Raw genomic sequence first — 22,724 nt, 5'->3', positions numbered from 1 at the left:
AAACCCTTCACTTGAAAGCTACATAGAACTTGGATGAAAAGAGTCCTTGGAATACTGATCTGTCTATCCTTGATTTAACTTACAGAAGAGAATATAGGAGGAGGAGGAGAAGAAGATGGGAAAAATAGACGAGAAAGGGAAGGAAAGGAGCAGAAAGATCAGAAATCATCATTTGGAAGGATCCAATTGTTTCCAAACGCATCTTGTGTTGGACCGTCGTCGATAAAGATTAACCATAGAACTCGACAGCCTGTTCTTTGATTCCTTGAGCTTAAAGTCTCCGGTGGTAGGTGGAACGGTCTCGGGGAGTGAACGAACCTCCTCGAGAGTTCAGCCGTACTTCTCGCGCGGAAGCACACGAATGAGCGCGTGCAGGATACACGGTCCCTTGCCTCGCTTCTTCCCCACCGACATGGCAGCCAACCGCGAGCCGAGCCGCAGAGGAAGTGAGCTGAGCTGTTTGACTTGACGAAGAAGACAAAGTGACAATTCAGGGCGGTTTTGAAGGACTACCGTCATGACCAAATTGGTCAGAACAGAACTCTCCTTTTGTGACCTTGTTCCAAAACCAGCGGATCATACCACGACCGGTCAATTTGACACTGCCATTCGCCAACTCACTTCATTAAGAGCTGAGGAAGTACAGAATTGTGCGTCAAGCATCAAGGAATCGTAGGATGACTTGTGCGATTGACGGAGAGAGAAAAAAATATGTAGAATGAAGGGGAGGCAGAGGGGGAGATGGAGAGGGAGCGAGGAGACGCCAGACATAACAAGACAGACAGAAATGCGTAGTAAGAGAGTGGCAGACACTCGGCTGAACATGATGGAGAGAAACAGGAGGAAATGAAGTATAAAGACTGAGAGAAGATTACAGAAACCGAGAGAGACGGGAGAGTAGATAAAGCGGAATCCCAAGATACTTGCGTCATCCAAAGATGTGGAGGAGACAGGAGGTGGGAAGGGAAGCAGAGGGAGAGGGGGTAAAGGAGGGGGATGCCTTGTGCTCCTTTGTTTATCCTGTGAGGTATACATACATGGTGGGGATTGATGAGACACACAGGCGTGAATTCTTGGTTGGGTTTCCCCCTGCATGCATACCAGAGGTCGAAGCAGAGAAGGGGAACGAGGTCTTCGGTGGTATTCTCCACACCCTTTCTTTCTGGAACCCCTCTCCATCTCTTCATGATTATTAGGGTTAACCATCAGTCACAAAGACAAACGAGGGAGGTTTCAAAGAGCAATCATGGAGATATCTGGTTGGGTACAAGTTCGTTATTCTGGAGGTTCGTTATTCCGAAGATTCGTTAATCCGAAACAAAATAAGGTTGGTAATTCCGAAAGTTCGTTAGTATGCACCTTCTTATCATTTTCCCTTCTATGAATCCTCGTAATAACACCACAAATGTCCGGTTTAGCGAATCCTCTATTCTAGAATTAACAAACGTTTAGGTATGCGAGATTAGTGTGTTTCGGGATAATGAACCTTCGTAAATACGAGCATCTCCCATCTGGTCGTTATTGAAAAATTCCCTAATCGGGGAGGCTTGACGTGTCATATTCTCTTGACTGGACATGAAGTGATGTTTGCATCCTGCAGAAACACAGTGACTCGGTAACTGTGGAATATCACCAAGACCGTCATCACATTTTACATATAGGCCTACTTTGTTAAATGCCAATGTGTACAAAAACCTCTCAGAGTGTAAGGTCTTCCACAATCAGTGTTGGTGAGTAATAGAGAAATGTGAACGTTGCAGTTGAGAGTTTGTTTTATTTACAAACGTCCGAGATATTAAAACGGTTTCCAAATTTGAACTTGATTGAGCAAGATCGGTATGACGTCCTTAGTTTGAGTATCGTAACATCCGATCGTTTCTATGTTTAAGATTGTGCAATCAAGCAACTGTTTATTTTCATCTTACATGCCGTGAGTGTATTTGACATGTTCATGGCTCAGTCGTGACGTATGATATTTTAGTTTCTATAACTATAATCATCACTTCTTTACGCAAACATGTTTGTTATTGGTTTGAATTCGCGTCTTCCGCTCAGATCATTATTTTTGTAGAAAACTAAACCTACGAGATGACAAAGCTATAATACCAATCCAGTTGAATGCCACCTTTACTTTGCGAGTTTGGGTTTTTGAGACAAAACAAAACAAAACGAATCAATTGTCACCCCTAAGGGAAGTTTGATAAACTTGCTGGTTGATATTTGTGGACAGGGGGAATTAAGGCTGCAAATGCATAATCATTTTTTTTTTCTCTTCGCACCAGTAAACCAGGCGTGAAAATCTAGGCAATTGAAATGACAACCCTAAACTGTGGATTCCTGGCTAATCTGACTTGGACCATGGGGCTACAAGCAATCTTGGACAGAGCACACGGTAAAGGCACCCGCCCTTCAAGTTCTCCATTGACAATCTGTCTCCCATGGCGCCAAACTGTAATCCCTCATTTTCCAATCGCGGTGTAGGCCTAAACTGGCATGACTGGTGGTGGGTGTTTATTCCTGAAGAAAGCTCGCACGGCGTATGATTAATGTTTTCTGCAAAACTGGTCACAAAAACCACCTCGTAAATTTCAGTCTCACGGAAGCAATTGTTTAACGGCGGGCTTCATCTTGAACACATCGAAGACCAGCTTACCTCTTTCTCTCTCTTTCTCTCTAATCAGCCTTGACCGTGATGTCCATTCATTATGCGCAGTTGAATAGATATGGCACATCCTTAAAGGCTGTGCGCCCAACAAAGTCCAATGACTTTCCTAGCAGGAACTCGAAATGTTTTTTTTTTTCTTATGTTTTTGCTTGATTGTGATTTTTTTTCGATAATCTCCAGTAATCATTAGAAATTATCATGGAAAGTGTTATGAAGCTGATTCAAACAAATCATAATGGCTATGACATAGCGCATTATTCCCTATCAGGCACTGCCGCATTTAAATGTAAATACACCTTGCTATTCTTAGCATCCAGAGGCGCTTGACAGTAACCCTGCTGGTAACATCTCCTGTAACAACATAGCAACAAACAAACAAACCCTGAAAAAACTAAACACGGCGCAATATTCGAAGACTTACGTTTAAATGCTGTGAACACGGACAGTTAACAGTGCAACTATTTACTGATATCAATGAAATGAAGATCGTTCGCTGCAATATTTAGACTTTACCGTGATAGTCAAGGGTTAACCCACGAAGTACACTGACTGCTCCTACTATCGAGATACCATACGCCAATGTTAGAACAAAATTACACGGCTTGATCTCATCAAATGAACACATCTGACATGATTGGAATACGAGTTGTCAAATATTAAAGATTAATGTCACTGTCTACTTGGGGAGAAGCCCAAACAGTAGTTTAGGAATACAATGTACCACTGTCGACCCTTGGAAAAGGAGAGGGCAAGATACCATTCACCCTTGGTAAGTAGGATAGGCTTATGAGAGCCTTGGTTTTTATGCACTTTGAGGCAGTCTCGAGCCTTTTCCAATGACTATCACTTGACCCCAGTCATCTCTGGAAACATCCAATATCAGTTTGTGAAACAGTGATGGTAGAGAGAGAGGGGAAAAAAAGAGGGGGGGGGGGTTCACACCTTAGGAAAAAAAAAACCGACCCTACTCCTGTGATTCCTTGCTGTCGCTGGATGTCATGCATCACATTTTATTTGCATGTATAGTTGTCGAATATAGTCATTTGTCTAGTGGTCAGTCTTTGAGAAATTCGATTTTACAACCAACTTTACCACCACGATCGTCACCAGCCCTAATAACTAAACAACAATGATGACGCAACAAAATGCCTACATGATTTTCGCGACTTCCACAAGGGTGAAACCTGGACCGGCTGCCTACTAGTGTGCATACGCCTTGACGGAGACACCTTTCATGCCAAGTAGGAAAGTGACAGCCAACACTATTGTTGAATGACAGACCATGGGGTTAGTGTTTTAGCTCCGTGAACAGGTACGCCTCACACTGTCCTGGCAAGGAGGTGTCCACACCCCTGGCCCTGGGGATCACTATTAGCTGATGGTACACACTGCACGGATGGTCAGACCAGGAGAGGTGCCACTGGACTATGGAGCCAGAATGAGATGTGCTCTAGCTCCATGGTCAGACCACCGAAGATACACTACAAAAGGGTAAGCTAGTAAACCCAAGGCAGTGAGGTGTCTCACAACCCCTGCCCGAGGTAAATTACATTGAGTCTGACCATGGAGCTAAGAGCTACAGGGTCTGACTAACTAAAAATTACATGTAGGTCCTACAATCCAAAGAGAGTCGGACTACGACAGGTAACCACACTTTGGTCAGACTGGCTGAATGTGCACACTACATTGGAGTCATACTATAAACTGAAGGTACGTCAAGTGAGGTTCAAAAAGGGAGATGGGATAGAGATCCACCTCCCTGGTTCAGACCCACAAGAGGTGTGCCCCTCAAGAAGTGGAAACGAAGTGGAACGGAGCATGCGGAGGAGGAGAATTCGGGAACGACAGTCATGCAATGAATACATGCACCGTAATTCGGAAGTGTGTGCTTCCAGTTCCCACCTCCCTGACAGGACTGCAGGGCAAAGAATGAATACACGGTAACAGTGATTCCATTTAGTAATGCTCTCTAGCTGTTGACGGTAGCCATTCCAACAGATTTCTGATGCCAGAATTAAAATTTTACGTTACACGATGTTTACTACATACTAAAGTCGAATACGTTTCTCAATGTCTTTTAAGTCATCGTATGTTACTCCTGTTCATACGTCCCTCTATTTTCTATTTCCTTGTCTTTTCTTCAGGCGTCAAAATATCACTTTTTCCCCACAACTATCTTTTGTTTCTCTTGGCATGCTTCTGCCGAAGATCGCTGTTTCTGTTTCTGTTGTTCTGTTTCTGTTTCTGTTGTGCATTCTTGTCTGCTATTTTGTCTTCAGTTTGTTAGTCTTGTCCATCCCGTTTTGTCCTGTACAACCTTTTCTTCAGTAGTTATCTTGTTGTCTAGTCCTGTTTCATGTTTGTTCACATCTATGAAAGTGTATATCTGGTAATCTAATTTTCAGTGGGCTTCCAGACTTCTTCCACTTTGTTATTTTTTGTATCTAAGATGATTCAATTTATCTTTCCATCGATGTTCTTTTTCAGAGGGGCCCACACACTACAAGCTCTGTCTTTTTAGCGGGTCCCTCCATTTTTCGCACTTTAAGCAACGGTATACATGTACTTCACTTTGATCACTTCTGTTTCTTTTGTACTATACTATGTATGACTACTGTAATAGGTCCTCAAGTGTTGTACAGTCTTTTCACTTCTCTATGTTCTATTTACCTCATTCTCTGTTACCAAAAGAAGTGAAACATATGTTTTGTCGAAAAATGAAATAAAGTTTGAATTGAATTTGAATTGAAAATGATACCAAAATTCTTCCAACAGCTTCTCAGAGGAGTACACGTCTGACCGACTAAGCACCAAATGATTCTCTTAAATGTGAATATGGTATTCAAAATGACATATCAAACTCTCACTAAATCTATTTTTGTAAATTCCTATCAATAATATCCCGTACAATCATAACAACAATAAAAACTAATGCACTTTACCTTTAAAGCCATGTTCAAGAATTTTATGTGAATTTCAACAAGAGAAGCAGCAACAAGAGCATCCACGGAATTAAGAACAACGACAACAACTACCACTACTACAGCGACTACTACTTCTACTACTACTACTACTACTATACTACTACACAAGTTCGACATGCCTTGCTTACGATGTCGTTTTCCCCCTTTAAACCCCGCGGGTAAGCCGTGAAATTAATCACCACCTCGCTCACACATACTCGTAACCTGGTTAGCATGGCGGCTAAATTGGGTCTCCGCTCTAATGGGTCCCGTGGGATTATGGGATACCTTTAATTATGACATTACCGCCTCCAGAAATCACGACAGGTCAACGCGCCGTTTATCACTCCAGTCACTTCAACATTCCGGGTTCAAAGGTCATTTGATTGTCAAAAAGCATGGCGGTATCGCTATTCTCGTGCGTTTCAGGAGTGTTCTTGGCCAATTTGGAAGTGTATGTTTTACAGACTTTTCAGCTGAAGTCTCGAATAATATTGTCCCATACAACCATGGCACAACTCAGTTTTGCAAAACTTTTTTTTGCTCATCTATGCCCTGCACTCCTAGTTAAATATCTCGCAATGTTGACTCATATAGTTATATGAAGATGTAGCGGTATATATGAAAAAATAGAAATAGATATGCTGACTTTGTCACGATCAGCTAAAAATCCTGCTGTCGATGTTGTGTTGGTGCGAACCAAAATATCAAATCAACTGTTTTTGGGTTGATCATGACAGAAGTTCCTTCTTGCTTATAGTCTAGAGGGAGTCAAAACGACCAAATTCCTTTTCTGTTTCAAGGTTTCATCGATAAACTCTAACTACTTGATCTCAGTAACATAGGCCTATATGGGAAATTCTCTGTCAATTATAGTCTTCGAAATCACTTTTCTAAAGTTACAATGACATGTCCTAATTGTGTGAGGCATCATACACGATATACCATTACTTCAAAGCTGCATTACAAGTAAATCGCAGTAAAGATACAGTATTAAAACAGGTGAACATTTTCGATCCCAGACATCGTTGATTATTATTGCCGACGCAGTATTGTAAGGAATGCCAGGGAGGGTAATTGTATAACTACTTAAGCTTACACTGGACGCGCATCAATCAAGCGAGAAGCCCGTGAAAATAATTTCTGTCGGAGAGGCAGCAGGTGTAGTGAAATCAAAGCTTGAGAAATATTTGGCCTCTAAAAAACTCCGGCTCGAAAATTAATGCTTTCCCCGGTCTTGTCCCCGATGATAAATCTTGAGCAAACATTACGCGATATATCGGGATGCCCCGGGCACGAATGCGTTGAAACAATAACTGCATCCAAGCTAAAGGATCCGAGACCGAAGCAAATTTGACAGTCAGAGTGGAGGAACTGTAACACGACAAGCGAAGCTCTCGGGTAACACGTCCAGCTTTGTAGGGACTATTCCCGCGGTAATCCTGCCGTCTTTGATGTCAGATTTACGATTTTAGTCGAGATTTCACGAAAATTACCCCTTGGATCATAGCGCCAGGGAATACAGGGTTTGAGAAAAAAATAAGAAAGAAAAAATGGGCCAACGACCATGCCGTCAATGCCGGCCTACCCAGCTCCAAGAATTGATAGCTATCAATTTTGTCACAAATTGTTATGGGAAACTGGGACAACTTCCTATTTTTACGACCCCCGATCGCTGTGGGTAATTCCCAGGACCCAGCTCCAGGGTAGAGCATTTCACCGAATACAAGCTCCACCACCAAGACCAGGGATCTCTCCTCATCTTCTCCCTCAATCAATGCAGCTCCCTCCTCCATCTACGCTCCCCTATCCGCCGTCCTCCCCGCATTAGAGAGAGCGGGAGAATTCGAGCCGAGATTATGTCTAGCGATGACGGCCCGCCTTCCGCCACTCACTCCTGACCCCGCCGCGCCCCATGGCCCGACTCGCAGGGGCATGACAAACGAAGAACGTTTGACGTGATAAAACCTAACCAAAACTCACCAGAGGATGCTTTCTGCCAGTTCAGTTCGTCTATTTGCTCCGCTGTAAATCCAGCTCATGGTGGAACAAACCGCAATGCCCTAATTTGTGACATCGAACCCAAAGAACGAGATGAGTTGGTATCATCTCTGATTGTGACGTCATAGACTGGAGTCACAAGTTTATTCAAACTCTCACCCTGATTAGACTCGTGCTCCAGGATTTAAAAGCAGAGGGTGGATGTGGTACTCCATGCTTGCGTGTAAAGCTTGTAAGGGACTGAAGAACAGACTCGCATACCAGTCCGAAACAACTTCCAGCAAGGCATCACAGTGTCAGCTGTTGGTAGTTATTTCGCTGACCTTCTTCGTTTACTAACGCTCCTCATACCTTCCTGCCCAGCAAAAATTGGCTTGTTTCCATCCTGGTATCGTTCTCTTTATTAACATGTTTGACACGTGGGTTTCTTTCAATGCTGAATATTTTTATTCGCTCTTCGTGGGGAAATTAAAGCAGTAGCAATAACGACGATGACAACAGCAATGATTTCGCCAGTACCCATAAGTATTTGCTAGTTCCATCTTTAAGAGAATGATAAGTAACCCCCCTCCCACGTAAACACACACTCACACATACACAAGCTTGCAAATGGGTCTTTGTATATGCAGTCATATACACGCTATCGTAAACAGATCCTAAACCTTAGCCTTAGGCGATAAACAACCAGAACATGTCCCTTTGATAAATAATTAGGAGGGGGCTCATCTTCATAACAATATTTGAAAAGGAAAATGCCGCGTGATATCGTGTGTTACTATCATCATCATTATCATTTCTCACAACTCGATGTTTTCGGATTGAACTAAACACTCCAATGTCAAAGCGACTGTCAAAAAGCCTAGAACAAAGATAGGGATGGCATTTTGCAAGATTATATCAGTGGGTGGATTCTCTCGGAGTTCAGCGTCAGTACTAAAGAAGTTATCCTTAAGATGGGAAGATAAGATATATTATCATCAATATTTCTGTTATCATTATCATCATCATTATTATCGTCATCACCACCATTTTATTATCATTATCATTATCATCATCATCATCATCATCAATGAACTAGCACATAGACAGGTCTAACAGACATGCATGCGGGCCCTTAGTTATTAGTTTACTTTACTAAATATCAATATAATTTTTCTTAAAGATGAAAAGATGACCTTAGTCTCCATTTCAGGTTGCAACGCTGTTACATAGCAAACAGGATAGCTCGCGAGTTGCACGGCAACCGCAAAAGGCACACAATTCACCAACTTTTTTTAAACTTTTTTTTTTAAGTGAACTTGCCCTTTCCACTTTGGAAGCAGTCCTTACAAGTTGAACGCTATAATGACGGATCATCGTTTAATAACACATTAATATAATAACTTTAATCACTTACATTCGTTAAATGTAACTATTTAAAGAATGTTTCAAACTTCACAGATAAGATGATATTATTTATTACTGGAGCAATGTCATATAAAATATTTTGTATTCCTATGTTAATCAATTTAATAACAGCTAAATTGTCTGGATAGATAGAATCTACAACGAGAGAACTATTATAATATTTCCGATCCACATTTTGATGATGACGAGCAGCCATAACGTTTCCAGAGGGCAAACACCATTTTGTATGTCTGGGACTAAGCAGATTTGGTGAAGTAAGTGTTGACGCATGGAACTTTTAAAGAAAAGGTACGAAATATTCTACTTTTTTATACATGTTCCCCCTCTCTCTGTCCCCCCCCCCCCCCCCTCCAGGCATTGTTTCTCCCTTCTTAGCGTAACAGTGAAAGTAATTTGCGGGGCTATCCTGACGAATAGTTGAGTGTAGATACGTGTTGTCCTCAGTGTCTGCCTCCCGTTTGTCTTTCTCTCGCGACTTCTCTGCGCTGTGAGCTCGGAGAACAGATGGCGGAATGGGCAGGCTAGATTGAGGAGGGATTCCCACGAGAAGGCAGCGGACTCAGACGTTATGATGGCACCAAACACAGTCGCATCGACTCAACATCAAGTCCAATGCTACGCTCCATTTTAAAGGGACGATCGTCAGATCAGCACTAGGTAATTAGGATGCTCGGGAGTTTCTTTGGTGATGACACACATAAAACAAGTTTTAGTCAACGCAAGACAAGAAAAACATGTGGACGGGACATTCCCTGTAGGACCGGTAGAGTGTGACAGTTTTACACTTTGATAATGCAGGAAATCCTTGTATACACATGAACGAATCTGATTAGAATAAAAAAGTACAATACATCACAGGCCTGTGTAAGGCATGACACTCGTTTTGACCTTCGTGGACTTTTGATTTTAAGAGAGGGAATGCGCAATGACCGAGACACAGAGAGAGAGAGAGGGAATAGCACAATATTCAACTAATCGGAAATACACCACGTGAAAACAACGAACGTATTTCACTTTTTTGTATTGTTTTGCTTATATTACGAGGTACAGCGAGACAGACTCTTAGAAAAGCATTTGCATGCGTGGCTCGCAAAACGGTGCCTGGCTTGAAGGCTTACTCTTTACATTTAGACCAAATAACGACCGTATTCTTACCTCCAGCTTGTTCGTCAGTTCAACACAGATTAAGAAAATTATAATCATATAGATCTCTCAATCACCTACACTACAGGTCTCAACAAAGATTTCTGCTATTGAGCACTTCGACATTTTTACTTCAGAGAGGAAAACCCAATAATACAGGATTTCAATGGCTTTCCAACTGTGTTTCTCCCTCGATATATCTGCTGCGCGAAAACTCAATTGAAATAAAGCGCTTTGCGAAAGTTTAACGTACTGTAATCGACATCTATTGTACATCGATATCATGCTTGTACACTCGTAAGTATACACTTGAAAAGATCAGACAGAGCTTTGACCAACAAATAACAGGAAAATAGGTACAACATTCTATGCCATTACGTTCGTCAAAATTTATACATGTATATCTAGAAAAAGCATGATCATCTACGTCTGAAAATAAAGGCAATTTCGCATGGCTACATATCCAGCTCTGTGGATTTTTCTACACAGATTTCCGTACCTCAGATGTGAAAGGCATTTTAAGGTTTTCAACAGTAAAAGTCGCTGACGTCATGTAGAGTAGGGGTGATCCACATCTGCCCACACACTTTTCATATGTAAACACGTGATAAATTACCGAGTATCAGCTCGATGTACACCTCGATACCAGGACACCTCGACAATGCCAAATTCAGTTCGGTGTAATTGGTTGTCGATACCGGGGAACTTCAGCGGGCTGTCCATTTGTATTTTTCCCTCTGTCTCGTATGGCAATATGGCGGCAGCAGACAGAGCCCCATCGACACTTGTCAAGCCCTGTGCTGTCAACACTGCGGCCAAGATTGAGCGATGGAACACGTAATTCGACAACATGTTGCTTTTTCTGCCAGTGCTGCCTGCGAATGTACTTCACGCCCTCCTCGCTCGTTCTCTCTTGTTCACATTTATTTGGGCTACAAATGAGCGCTGATTGGATTTGGCGGGGTCTTTATCGAATCGCTTAACCACCTGAAAGTTTGGATTGTGAATGAGTTTAGGGGGCCAAGGGATGCGAATATACGGGGGGATGGGGGAGGGGGGTAGTCGAGCCTAGAAAAGAGGAGAGGACTTTTACGCTACGAACCGTAATGACTCGTTTCGTTTTCAAGAGGATGAGTGCTTGAGTTTGTGACAGGAGGCCGGTGTGATTATCACTCAGCTAGGATTGTTTCAATCGAATTTGCACTTAAAGGCGACGAGCCTGCTCTTGGCCCAGTTTTTCTCCAAGCATGCTGATATGCTGATGCTACACATGGGCACTAAACGCACCTCACTTTCACACCGACATGCTGGATCCTGATTTGAAGAGATCATCGTGATCTCGCCGTTAAACTGTGACGCCATGATGGATTGTGGCAGGATCCGAATTCATTATCATCACCGAGAAGTACTGATAGACATGGGTAACAGAAGAAAAAAAAAACAGAGAAGGAAATGAAAATATTTGTGAAGTAGTCATGCTGATGACGAAAGCAATGATGATTGGGGCGCTGTGGCTTCGTGGATAAGACCAGAGACTCGAGACTCCCAATCGGAGGACCCGAGTTCCATTCCTGCTCAGTGCTTACGTCCTTGGACAAGACGTTTTACCCACCACGTCCCTCTCGACCCAGGTGTATAAATGGGTACCTGGCAACTATGGGGTAATAATAATGGCAGGGCCCTCTGGTAGAGCAGTGGCACTGAAGGGACTACCCTGGATAAAGAAGACTTTATAATGATGGTGATGATGATGATGGTGATTATGATTGTGTTTCACTATCATTTCATCTCTAACATCAAAATAGTGTCATTATTTTATCATTACGATGAATACACATTACGAACAGTATATCCCACTACTATATGTGTTTTCTTTCATTGTAGTTACACAGCATTTGCCTGTTCATCTGACCGTCTCTGTTTTTAGCCACATTCAGTCTATCTCCGCCGCTGTCAAGTTTACCAGCGCACTTGATTGTTAGTCTCAGAAGAAGGAGTAAAAAATTTCCTAGCGCAACGATTAGAATTTGATAAAAATCGGATGAAATATTATAAGAAAGTTATGACATTTTGAAGTTTCGATAATATTTGATGAATCAGTTCTTGAACAGTCAATATGACAGGGCTCGACACTAACGGTGGCCCGGTGGCCCGGGGCCACCAAAAATGAAAGTCGGGCCACCAAATTTCAAAAAAGGGCAAATTTGGTGGCCCGCCTGGGGCCACCAAAATTTTTTGAAAAGTATGTGAATAAATTCGTAACTTTTTGCGCCGGAAATTAGCAGTTAAATTTGTTCAAAGGATGGATGAAAAGGACTGATTGAATGCCTGAGAGTGAGTGTTGCAAGTTTGTTGAAGTTTATTTATGAGTAGATATGTCCAACTTCTAATTCTTACTATCATAAATCTTAAATATTTGACTCATTAAAAAAAAGGTCTTTTAATGTTTTTTATTGGTTTTTTTCGGGACACCAAATTTTTCTCTCGGGCCACCAAAAATACGAAATTCAGGACTTTGGTGGCCCCATCGGGCCACCAAACAGAAAAGTTAGTGTCGAGCCATGAATATGAATTACAAACAGTGAAGAGATTATGTCATCCCATCACAACTTGTCATGTAATTTGTACATAAAATTAGAAGATTTCCAGTTTTTCATTGAAACGCAATTATGCCCAAGTCTCAAATCATGATATATCTAACTGGTCATTATTCTGAACAGGGAGGTAAGACGTCTCACCTCCCTGTTCTGAAGTTATTTAATCAGTAATCGCGGCGATAATATTGTATTATACACTTCCATTAAAAATACAACATTCAATTTCCGTCATTGTTTTCCTTTTGTAAGCAATCAGTGGAGAATTGTGAGGTATGATAGCATCAGCTCACTCATTTGCATACGGGTTAGTATTCATATCAAGTGTACGAGATCTGTTCTGCAGAAATTATTAGCGAAACTTCACAGTTCCATAACTTCCCTGATTTTCATCCGATTTTGACCAAGTTTTCACTGTTGACTCATAAGATTTTACTCTTTTTTATCAGCCTAAAAGCTTATAACTGGACTGGAATTCATCGCCAAGTAACCTTCCTCTAAAATGAGAAACACATTGTTAGCAGCACCTTGTCTTGTTATCAAGTTGTTTGTGACGTCTTTCTCTCTTTTTTATGTTTGATATTAGGTTTCCTTTCAGATTCTTGCGGTCGTTCACTTCGTTCCACTGTTTCTTTAAACATTTACCCCTAACTCTTCATAGATTCAACAGAACTACGTGGTATTATAGCCGTATTCTTCATCTTTTGATATTCTATCAACGGCATGAAAACTGAGTTGATGTGTGACGACAATCTGCTGGCATCATGCAGGGGTTGACGACGATAGGATAAACCTTTCGTTCTTTTTGTTTAGTTTGTTTGTTTGTTTGTTTGTTTCATTTCACACTGTGTGTGAATTGGAATATGGTTGACAATGACTGACGAAATGAAGGAAGCGAAGCAAAACACACAAATTACGTTTATATTGAGAGACGTTAATGTGTAATTAATCTTCTACCAGTATAGCGGTTCTACGAAGATACCAGGTCCTGTTGATGCATTAAATATGGAAAGAACGGGTTAAAAAAAAAGATGCTGGCATTTGACGTCATCATAGGATGATTAAACTTTTCGCGATATAAATACGATAAAAACACATTGCAATGCTCAGGTATACACGACACGTGAAACCATGCTGTGAAACAGACATACATAGAGTTGACGTGGACCAAGGGATGCACTCACCGATTCTCCTACTCGTATACCAACCCACTATTTCATCACAGGGAGGATTGTACGGTGAATATTCTAATTTGGGAGACAATACGGCAATAACTATGATAGTTTGAGATATGTTTAAACAACTATATAGGTTTAATTGGACAAGTGGCTGTACTGTTTAAGAGAGCAGATATTTGGTGTTTTAAAGGCATTATAATTTGCAGATGAAACAAAAACCCAGCTTTAAGTGCTTCAGAATAGTTCTAAAATGTGAGCAAGGGATAAAAACAACCAATCTTAAAAAATGTTAATCTGTATAACCAGTGTCAAGTATTGTTAAATATACCAAATGTGAACAATAGTTAGGCCTATAATAAATTTGTTTCTAGAATAACCCGTCTACAGTTATGGTTTATTGAGAAAAATTGTGATATATTTTAGGCTTTATTGCGATTTGTTTAAATGGTAGGAAGTTTTGTGATACAACCGACCTACACATATGCATCAAATATGATAACTTGGACATTTTTCAATCACTGCTCCCAATGTAAGGTTTACGAAGAGGGAAAATTTGCACCGTAATCAAGACAGCAACATCCAGACGAGATAACATTGCTTCGGGAATTTCGATGAGATTAAAATGATACCTTAACGTTCCCAACATCATATATTATATCGGCATGCACAACCATCATGCTAGAAGGAAGGACTGGCAATGTTTTACATCATATAGTAGTGATGTGTTATTAACCGTCAATGATTATCAACAAGCTGGCAAGATTCGGGCTGTATAATTCTTTATCAACATCTCTATTCTTTCTTTATTTCTTTTTTCCAGCAGCGACAACTAATGAATATCATTATTCTTTATCTATATTTTTCTTCCAGCAGAAACGACTGATGAATTCCACCCAATTGTCACAGCTTAGAACGAAATGAAATACAAGAGGCAGGTGAAACGAATGGCTTTAATCGTCAACGCGTTTGTGTTGGAACGTGTATATGCCTGAGAGTTTTAATCTTCGATTTTTGTTGCTCCGCTAAAGACCAAATGAGGGGGCGTTTTGACTGGCAAGGTCAGATATGGAGTCACTCACTCATAATACTTTATTTGGCGATCGATGATGCCCTTGGCTGGTTAGATCTAAATTCAGGTTCAAAGCTATGTTAACTAAAAGCCTCTTCGACAAAAATTAATGAAAACAAACCCTCAAAATAATAATAAAAGTGCAAATTTCATTCATAACCACTTAGGATTTTGTTCCTTGAAAAGGAAAAAAAAATCGTTGGACTATTCCAGCCATGATTCAATCTCGATCACAACAAAGTTGAATAGTAAATTTATCTTTATTCATGCTATCACAGGAAAAGCAAAATGGCGGTTATATTTTTTGCCTACTGAAGCGAAAATGTCTACATAGAATTTGGGACATTTGTGATTATAGTTTACTATGAAATCGAGACTATTTCCGTCAACGTCTCCTATGGCAAGTGTCTGGAATACATTGTGTGCATGCTCATCTAAAAACCAACGCATAAAAAAAAATAAGGAAAACAAGAAGTTCCGAGATATGTAATGCATAATATCGAAAAGGGAAAGGAGATCGATGAATAACAATACTTATAACACCAGACTCTATCAGATGTGCACACTTTAACGCCATTGGTGATTAATGTAATATGAGGGGAAGACTGTTGGCACAACGGCTCAAACAAACGCTGCTATATGGCACAAGTATCTCCCCATCACTCGCTATAGATGTTTTCTTTTATTTTTGAGTTATTTCACGCCATAAACAGTATCAAACTCCGGGGGGGGGGGATATGTCATTTTCGTCAAGTCTTGATAGGGAACTTTGTATTAAGAGCGTGATAACATTGTTGGGACATCACTATACTTAGTATTTGACGCGAACTATCTAAGATATGGTTCAAATCTCCGAACGATAGATCTAGGCCTATCTGCTTCTCTTCGTTTCTATTCAGTACTTCGGTAGATCGTTAGAGTGATCATTCGATACTGTGTCAGCGCGTAGAGCATTTTCCTTTCCCTAACGTAGTATTATGATCTTGCTGTTCGTGTTCATTTTCAAACCATAAACAAACGCAGAATTGGGTCCAGATGCCTGAAAGTTGAAGCTCCGATGATGTTTACAGAACTTCGAAAGACAAATGCATATGAGGTTACATTGTATGAAGAGAAAAACAAAAATGATTTCACGAATCAGTGAAGAAAGGTGGTCAGCCAGTAAAGTTTCATCACACAAAAGCGACACAATACATGAATCAAAATATCCCAAACCACATCCTCAGAAGTCGGTCATGTTCTGCAGAAGAAGTCAAGTGTCCAGAGTGGACATGTCGCCAATTTCCTCGAAGGAAAACCAGCAAGAAATGGGCAACAGAAAAAGCGTCTGTACTTATGACAAAAATAGGAAGGAAACTGTGTCAGAGCCCAGAATGGGGAACATGTGGAGAAAAATTGGGCGCGCAGACAAAAGAGGACGGTTGCTAAGCAGAATCACATGTGAACGACCAAAAAATACTAGATAAAATCAAGGTTTCGGCAACATGAGTTTTTCATTGCTTAATTGCCTGCGCGATACTAGGAAAAAAAGAAAAGAAAAACAACAACAGAAAAACATGAAATATGTAGAGCGCCACAACAAACAACTGACGATATCCCGATGGTGATTACTGAATGAACTTGTCATACATCTTGTCATACTGGCATAGCAAAACAATCTATTTGTTTACTCGTGGAATTTAAAGAAAAACAATCTCCATGGAGATTATCACTAATGAAATTTTAAATTTGGACATCATCTACGTACTTCTGTCATGAAGCTTTTACTACTGAACTCAATTTAAATGTGGACACAAAGATTAAAATATCATACAGTTCCGAAGGCAAATTCAGGAGTTCTGTTCTTTTGATGTCTAATTATCAAAGGCTGGTTGGGTTACTGATGTAATCATAAATGAATCACTTCCGTTTATTATGACCCATCAGGTTTAGGATAAGGTACAACAAAAACGAACAATTAAGAGCAAACATAACCTTGAATCAGTTTATTATTACACAACAGCAAATTCTACCGCACGAAACGGTTTCAAATTCTTATAATGCGTCTCTCTCCAAAATATATACATGTATCATGACCAACATTACGGATTAAAAACAAACAAACAAACAAACAAACATGTAGTTCACTAAGTCTTGTTTGCCCGTTTGTTTGTTTTGAATTTCGATTGGTTTGTAGGTTGTTTATTTCATTAACACATCGAAGGATTACAAAAAATGTGATAATAGCTCGGGCAAAAACTATAAAGGCAGCAGTTAGGCAGTTTGGGGTTAAAGAACAATACCAAGATTTGAAAATTCTCAGTTGATAAGTCTTTCATGTTCTCACTGATCACAACTTACGACTGTATGGTAACATTATTGCGGAGGTCCATGTAGAAGGGGATTACGTTGGATATTTCACGACAATCAATTCTCGGTATGTTTTTGTGAAAAAGCGCTGGAAACGAATGGCGGCAGCTGCGCTGTATTACGCATCCCATGTGGCTTGCGAGTTGATTTATCGCCCTCCAAATTTGCCGAAGCTGTAATTGTTGATTTGGATGGGTGTCCGTACTCGGTCCTATGCGACCGGGATTATAATAGTGACGTCACAAAGCATTTATGCTCAACACAACATCCGAAATTGGCCCCTTGTTGACGATTATGTGGGACTATGCATGACACGGGCCCAGCGGTCCGCACACAAAATTAGGATTGTTTGTAACTAGGAAGGTATGTGTAATTGTGCTGAAGCAGGATACTAAATACTATACAAGTACTGCTATTTTGAGTGTTATTAGACTAGAAAAAAAAAACGTTTGTATTCATTCTTTTTTATATTTCCCTATACTAAACAGAAGAGTGCTAACGCAAGAGAAATAATAATTGATAATAATCACTTGGTAAACTATACGGACGAGAGGAATGATGATTATCCAAAAGCGGACAAACTTTCATTATCATTGTCATTTAGTCATTACTGTTATTACATTGACACTGTCACTCCCAAGCCCTAAAACCAACATCATAACATAGTATCAGTGGATTACCATTATCATCGTTTATATCTTCATCATCACTATTATTTGTGTAGCAGCAGATAGAAATAGTAGTTATGGCAGTAGTAGTAGTCGTAGTAAATATTTAGTACTGTCATGCTGCAGTGTATACGCGTTTTTGTAGCATAGGATATGTTGTTACTTTGAAACTTTTGGTGAAAAAGCAGATGTACATTAGTCATTAGTAGGGAGTAAAGATAAAAGTATTCCCAGTAAACTTCACTCCCCATTGGCACCGTCTATGAAATAATTACACAGAGTGTATTAAAGCGTATACTTATTTTAAAAAAAAATACGTATAATATGAGGAAAAATGAAATTGCCTTCCATAAAAGAGTACTTTCTTAACAACCGAAATTTCGTCAATTCGCTGAAGATAGGGTCAGAATTCATTTTCCAACAGCCAGACGGAATAATACAATAAACTTCCATCATCAGCAGTGTACCTGCGTCTCACTTTGGTATCGTAAATATTAATATACACAATACAAGAGTAATTGAAAATTCCTCAGTATAATATAGAGCCTATTTTCATGCATGACAATGATGAGAAATTATGCACATGGATAATCGCTTAGCTTTGGAAAGTCCATATCACAGGAGTGAAGGAATTCAAGCTTTCCTAATAAAATTACGTTTGGCAGAAAGTAAACTATAATGTTATGCTTACCTAAAACAATGAAAGTTTTTTTTTTCTTATGTTTTTAATATGTGTTAATGGCGGTTTTCACAACTTCTTTGGAATAATAACACCTTTAGAAAACTCGTACTCCATGCATTAACGTCATCATTCCACGTGTAGTAAGATGTTTTCTTCGCATATATAGCAAGTGAGAGAGATGGAATATTATGAGTATGCCTTTTCATTTATTATCATTACACTTTCTCTCCGAGAAGGTCAAGGGCATAAGGTGAGCTCGAAGTCTTACCTGTAGAAGCCGTGTTTTATCGGTGGGCTGCCATGCTATTCCACGCGCCTTCCATTCGCCAGACGGAGAAGGCATAACTGAGTCTTTCATGTGCCATATACGTGCAACTTCCGACCATTTTCTGGTCCTCCTCGTCGCTCTTGAGCACTTGGAAAAGAAAATCAATGTAGCGCGACGCCAGTTTCAGCGTTTGAATCTTGCTGAGTTTGTCTGATGGTAAGGTAGGGATTATCTTTCTCAGATTGGCGAAGGCCTCGTTCAGGGATTGGGTGCGTTGTCGCTCTCGCACGTTTGCGAGAACGCGCTGGTTTTGGAGTTCTTCGTAAGACTGAGGTCCCTTCCGCCTGATCTTATGGTGTGACATGCTCCCGCTGCCCGTTGACGAACCATCGTCGCTGCTGTCCCCGAGTTGGGACTCGTCCTCGCCTTCCGAGCGGCGGTATCGTCGTTTCCGGCCGTAGCGATGCTGCTTCATCGTCTCGTCGTCGAGATCAAAGTGGTCTCTCATTGTCATGTCCATTTCTGGCTCCCGTTTCACGCCGACATCGTCACAGCGTCCGTTCATGTACTTCATGCCGCCTCCACCATTCAGCGCTAAGTTTTCGGGGTTCATTTTCTGAGCGTGTACCATGTCCCCACCGATGTACTCGCGTGGGTCGTACTCAAAGCTGCAGTAAACCCCACCGAAATTTGTCGCGGTTCCGTAGCCGGTCTTCCAGCGGGTATCGTCGTAGGCATAGACGCCGTTGCCAACCGTAACTCCTCCACCTCCACTTCCGTAGCGCACGATCTGATCCGTCGTTGCGAGTCCCGTAGAGGTCTGGTGTCGACTTGTATAAGGGTGCACCGTCGTAGTCCCAGTCAATGGATTCACTGTAAGTAATAAATAGAGTAACGAAAATCAGCAGGTTGCCTGTTAGATGGCTGATGTGTCGCGCGCATGCAGTTACAAACTCGACGTGGTGCTTATGAGCGATGCGTGTCATGGGGAAAAGTCGGGCGTGCTGTATGGCAAGGTGATGCTGTCACCACGCTGCGTGCTAGCTAGCGGGACTTGGGGGCGGGGCCTGTACGCCACACTGAACCGGAATGCCAGTCTTGTTTCTACCAATCCCATCGGATTCGCTCTTCTTCTGCCCGCTGTCCCTCCCTCTTATTGCTAACCATTGTTTTTGAAGTTTTTGAAAACAACGCCACAACTTTTTTTTGGTTTTGCTCTATACTTTATCATTTTGACAATGCTTCGTAGCTATTTACACGCTAGATAAAAAGGCACGAAACAGACTCTTGAATAGACACAAAAATGTTCGTTCGAATTCTTGGCGTTTAAATTGCGGCAAAGTGGATAATCTGAGTCCCCCTATCTATGAGGGAAATTAGAACCAGTGGCGGATCCAGGGAGGACCGCAACCGGCGCACACCCCCCCCCCCCCTTTATTTTTTTTTGAAACAAAAGAAATAAAAAGAAAAAATAGGGGATGGGGTGCGTGCTCCCCCCCCCCTTAATTTTGTAAACGCGCCCCCTCTTTACGGAATTCCTGGATCCGCCCCTGAGAACGTTTGTTCTTCAAATACATTTCACTATTACTTTATATTCTGATATTGTAATCACATCAATTTTGACTCACAAGAATCATCATTAATCGCGAATGCTAGAGCGTGAATCAAAACAACATTCCCAATGCGCAGAAACACTCATCTACCGAGTTGTTGCGAAGCTTTCAAGAGTGTTGGTCTAGAAGTACCCCGAATATTCGTAATTCACGCTACCTCGAGGACAAGTTCTCGGTGAACTTGGGGCCCAGGCCAAGTAAAGAAACGATACAAGACGGTCCCCGAGGGTGATATTTTCCGCTATCATTATTGGTGACTCATCTCGGGCTATCATAGCCCTCTGAACAAAGCGGCTGACAGCATAGATTTATTGCGATACGTGTATTCTATTTATTTCCCCTTCTTGGTTGGTACTCACTCCCATTTCACGTTAGTCACAGGATTAAACAGTCACGATTTTACTGCACTAACGTTAAAGGGAACGCTCTGACTTGATGATGACCATCGCTTATCATTTTTAAGGGGATTTTCATCTGACTCAAGATCAAAGTAGTTCATTCGTCAATGAACTTGGACCGAACTTAGTTATCAGACCGTAACAAGCTCCCCCCCCCCCCGCAATACCCTTCGCAACTTTTTTTGTTAAGCTTGTATAAATGTGATTGTACGACAGGTACAAAAGTTAGTAGAATGTTATTTACCAAATGCAAGTAATTTCTTTTTTCTTTCAAGATATGATAATACATTAGAATAAAATACTGCTTTTTATTCGCTGAACAAATCAATTTTGTCATCTTTTTTATAGTCTTTACTTTGTATAATTTTGTTTTTGATTTACGTGTGTGTCAAAGAATATCTAACGCATATTAATGCGAATTTCTAACTTGCTGTAGGCCTAAATGGTTTCCTTGGCAACCATCTACCGGGTGTAGTGAAAATAGACAAACGGATCAGTATCAAAAGTATACCTTAATACCTTTCAGCTGCACAATCAATCATAAAAAGCAAGCTCTCGGGAGCTGAGGTTTATGATTGTATCAATATCGAAAAGTCTCTATTTCAGGATCATTTGCCTTGATAAATATTATGATGATTACAATCAAGGTTAGCAGATTGTCTAGGTCGATTAGCATCTTAAGAGATATGATGATTGTGAAAAAAAGGAAGTTTTTTTGTTTGGTTTTGTTTTTTATTTTTGTCTTCTTCACGCAGGTATACTTAGGAACTAAATCCTCCCCCCCCCCCCTTACTTAGTCTCATGCTCTCTCCTGAATCCTTAAACTTACCACGATGCGCGGCATCCGCCTTGAGAATAATAGCAAGAATAACGTTGTTCAAAAACTGGATTTTTTTCTGTTATTCATTGTATTAAAAAAAAGAGCATTCTTTATACACACATTCCTTCTCTAAATTTGTTGTTCCCAAATCAGTGACGAAATTTCATATTGACCGGAATATATTACTGCAAGCCTGATGTTTTGTGAATGATAGTATTTAGGTCAAACTTAAAGACGTGAGAAGCAAATCATGCCAATGCGTTTGAATGGGATATCGTGGTTTGTTTGTGATTTCACGTGGGAGCTGGCCTTTAATGGGTAAATGTATCATCTGTCTCGTAAAATAAATATGAGTTCATCTTTCCCCTAGCACCCGCTATTGTGAAAAAGAAAATCAAATTATTTCGACTGTTTTTGTGGTGAAGGAGTTTCCCTAATCCCCAATGGCAGTAGCTAGAGTTGGGCAGGAAGGGCATATAAGGGCAAAGCTTTCTTGCACAACCTCCAGCTTAAAGTCACCTCTTCACGTGACTCTAGGCGAGCCCAAAGACACATCGAAAGTTAAACTCTTGTTCAGAAAAAGAAAGACTGGAAAAAAATGGGCACTTTCCGTTCGGCATGTCAGTCCTGATAGATTGACTTTTTGCCAAATTGTATTAAACTTTTTACTATAATGGACAAATTCATGAGGACAAGTTCGGAACTTCTTTGAGGCTCAAAATTCAAGGAAGAATAGGAACTGATGTGGGAAAGGCCTGTCTACACTCGTAAGGTCCTGCCTCCCGCCCATACACCAACAATTAAAGGAAAGGTATTAGCAAGGTTGTGGAGCGGTGTCCAAGTTTGTTTGCATGTACTGTACGAATAGCATCAAATGGTAATAGCTCAAATCTCCCCCCGCCACCC

The 22,724-nt window shown here is 40.8% G+C and overlaps 1 protein-coding gene across 1 annotated transcript in view; it reads right to left on the bottom strand.

The window, feature by feature from the left end:
• Positions 1-19,755, bottom strand: part of LOC139731248 (twist-related protein 2-like) — a 43,487-nt gene extending 23,732 nt beyond the window's left edge. The window contains exon 1 of the mRNA XM_071642133.1: positions 18,988-19,755. Within this exon, the coding sequence (XP_071498234.1) occupies positions 19,004-19,618 (615 nt within the window). The 5' untranslated portion in view covers positions 19,619-19,755 and the 3' untranslated portion in view covers positions 18,988-19,003. The remainder of the gene's footprint in view (positions 1-18,987) is intronic.
• Between the last annotated feature and the right edge of the window lie 2,969 nt (positions 19,756-22,724).

The sequence above is a fragment of the Diadema antillarum genome, unplaced genomic scaffold (genome assembly GCF_040938485.1).
Source record: "Diadema antillarum isolate AM-2024a unplaced genomic scaffold, OU_Dant_1.0 seq00000367_RagTag, whole genome shotgun sequence".
Classification (NCBI taxonomy): domain Eukaryota; kingdom Metazoa; phylum Echinodermata; class Echinoidea; order Diadematoida; family Diadematidae; genus Diadema; species Diadema antillarum.
The sequence above is the reverse complement of the archived record's forward strand: the minus strand, read 5'-3'. Positions and strand labels throughout refer to the sequence as shown.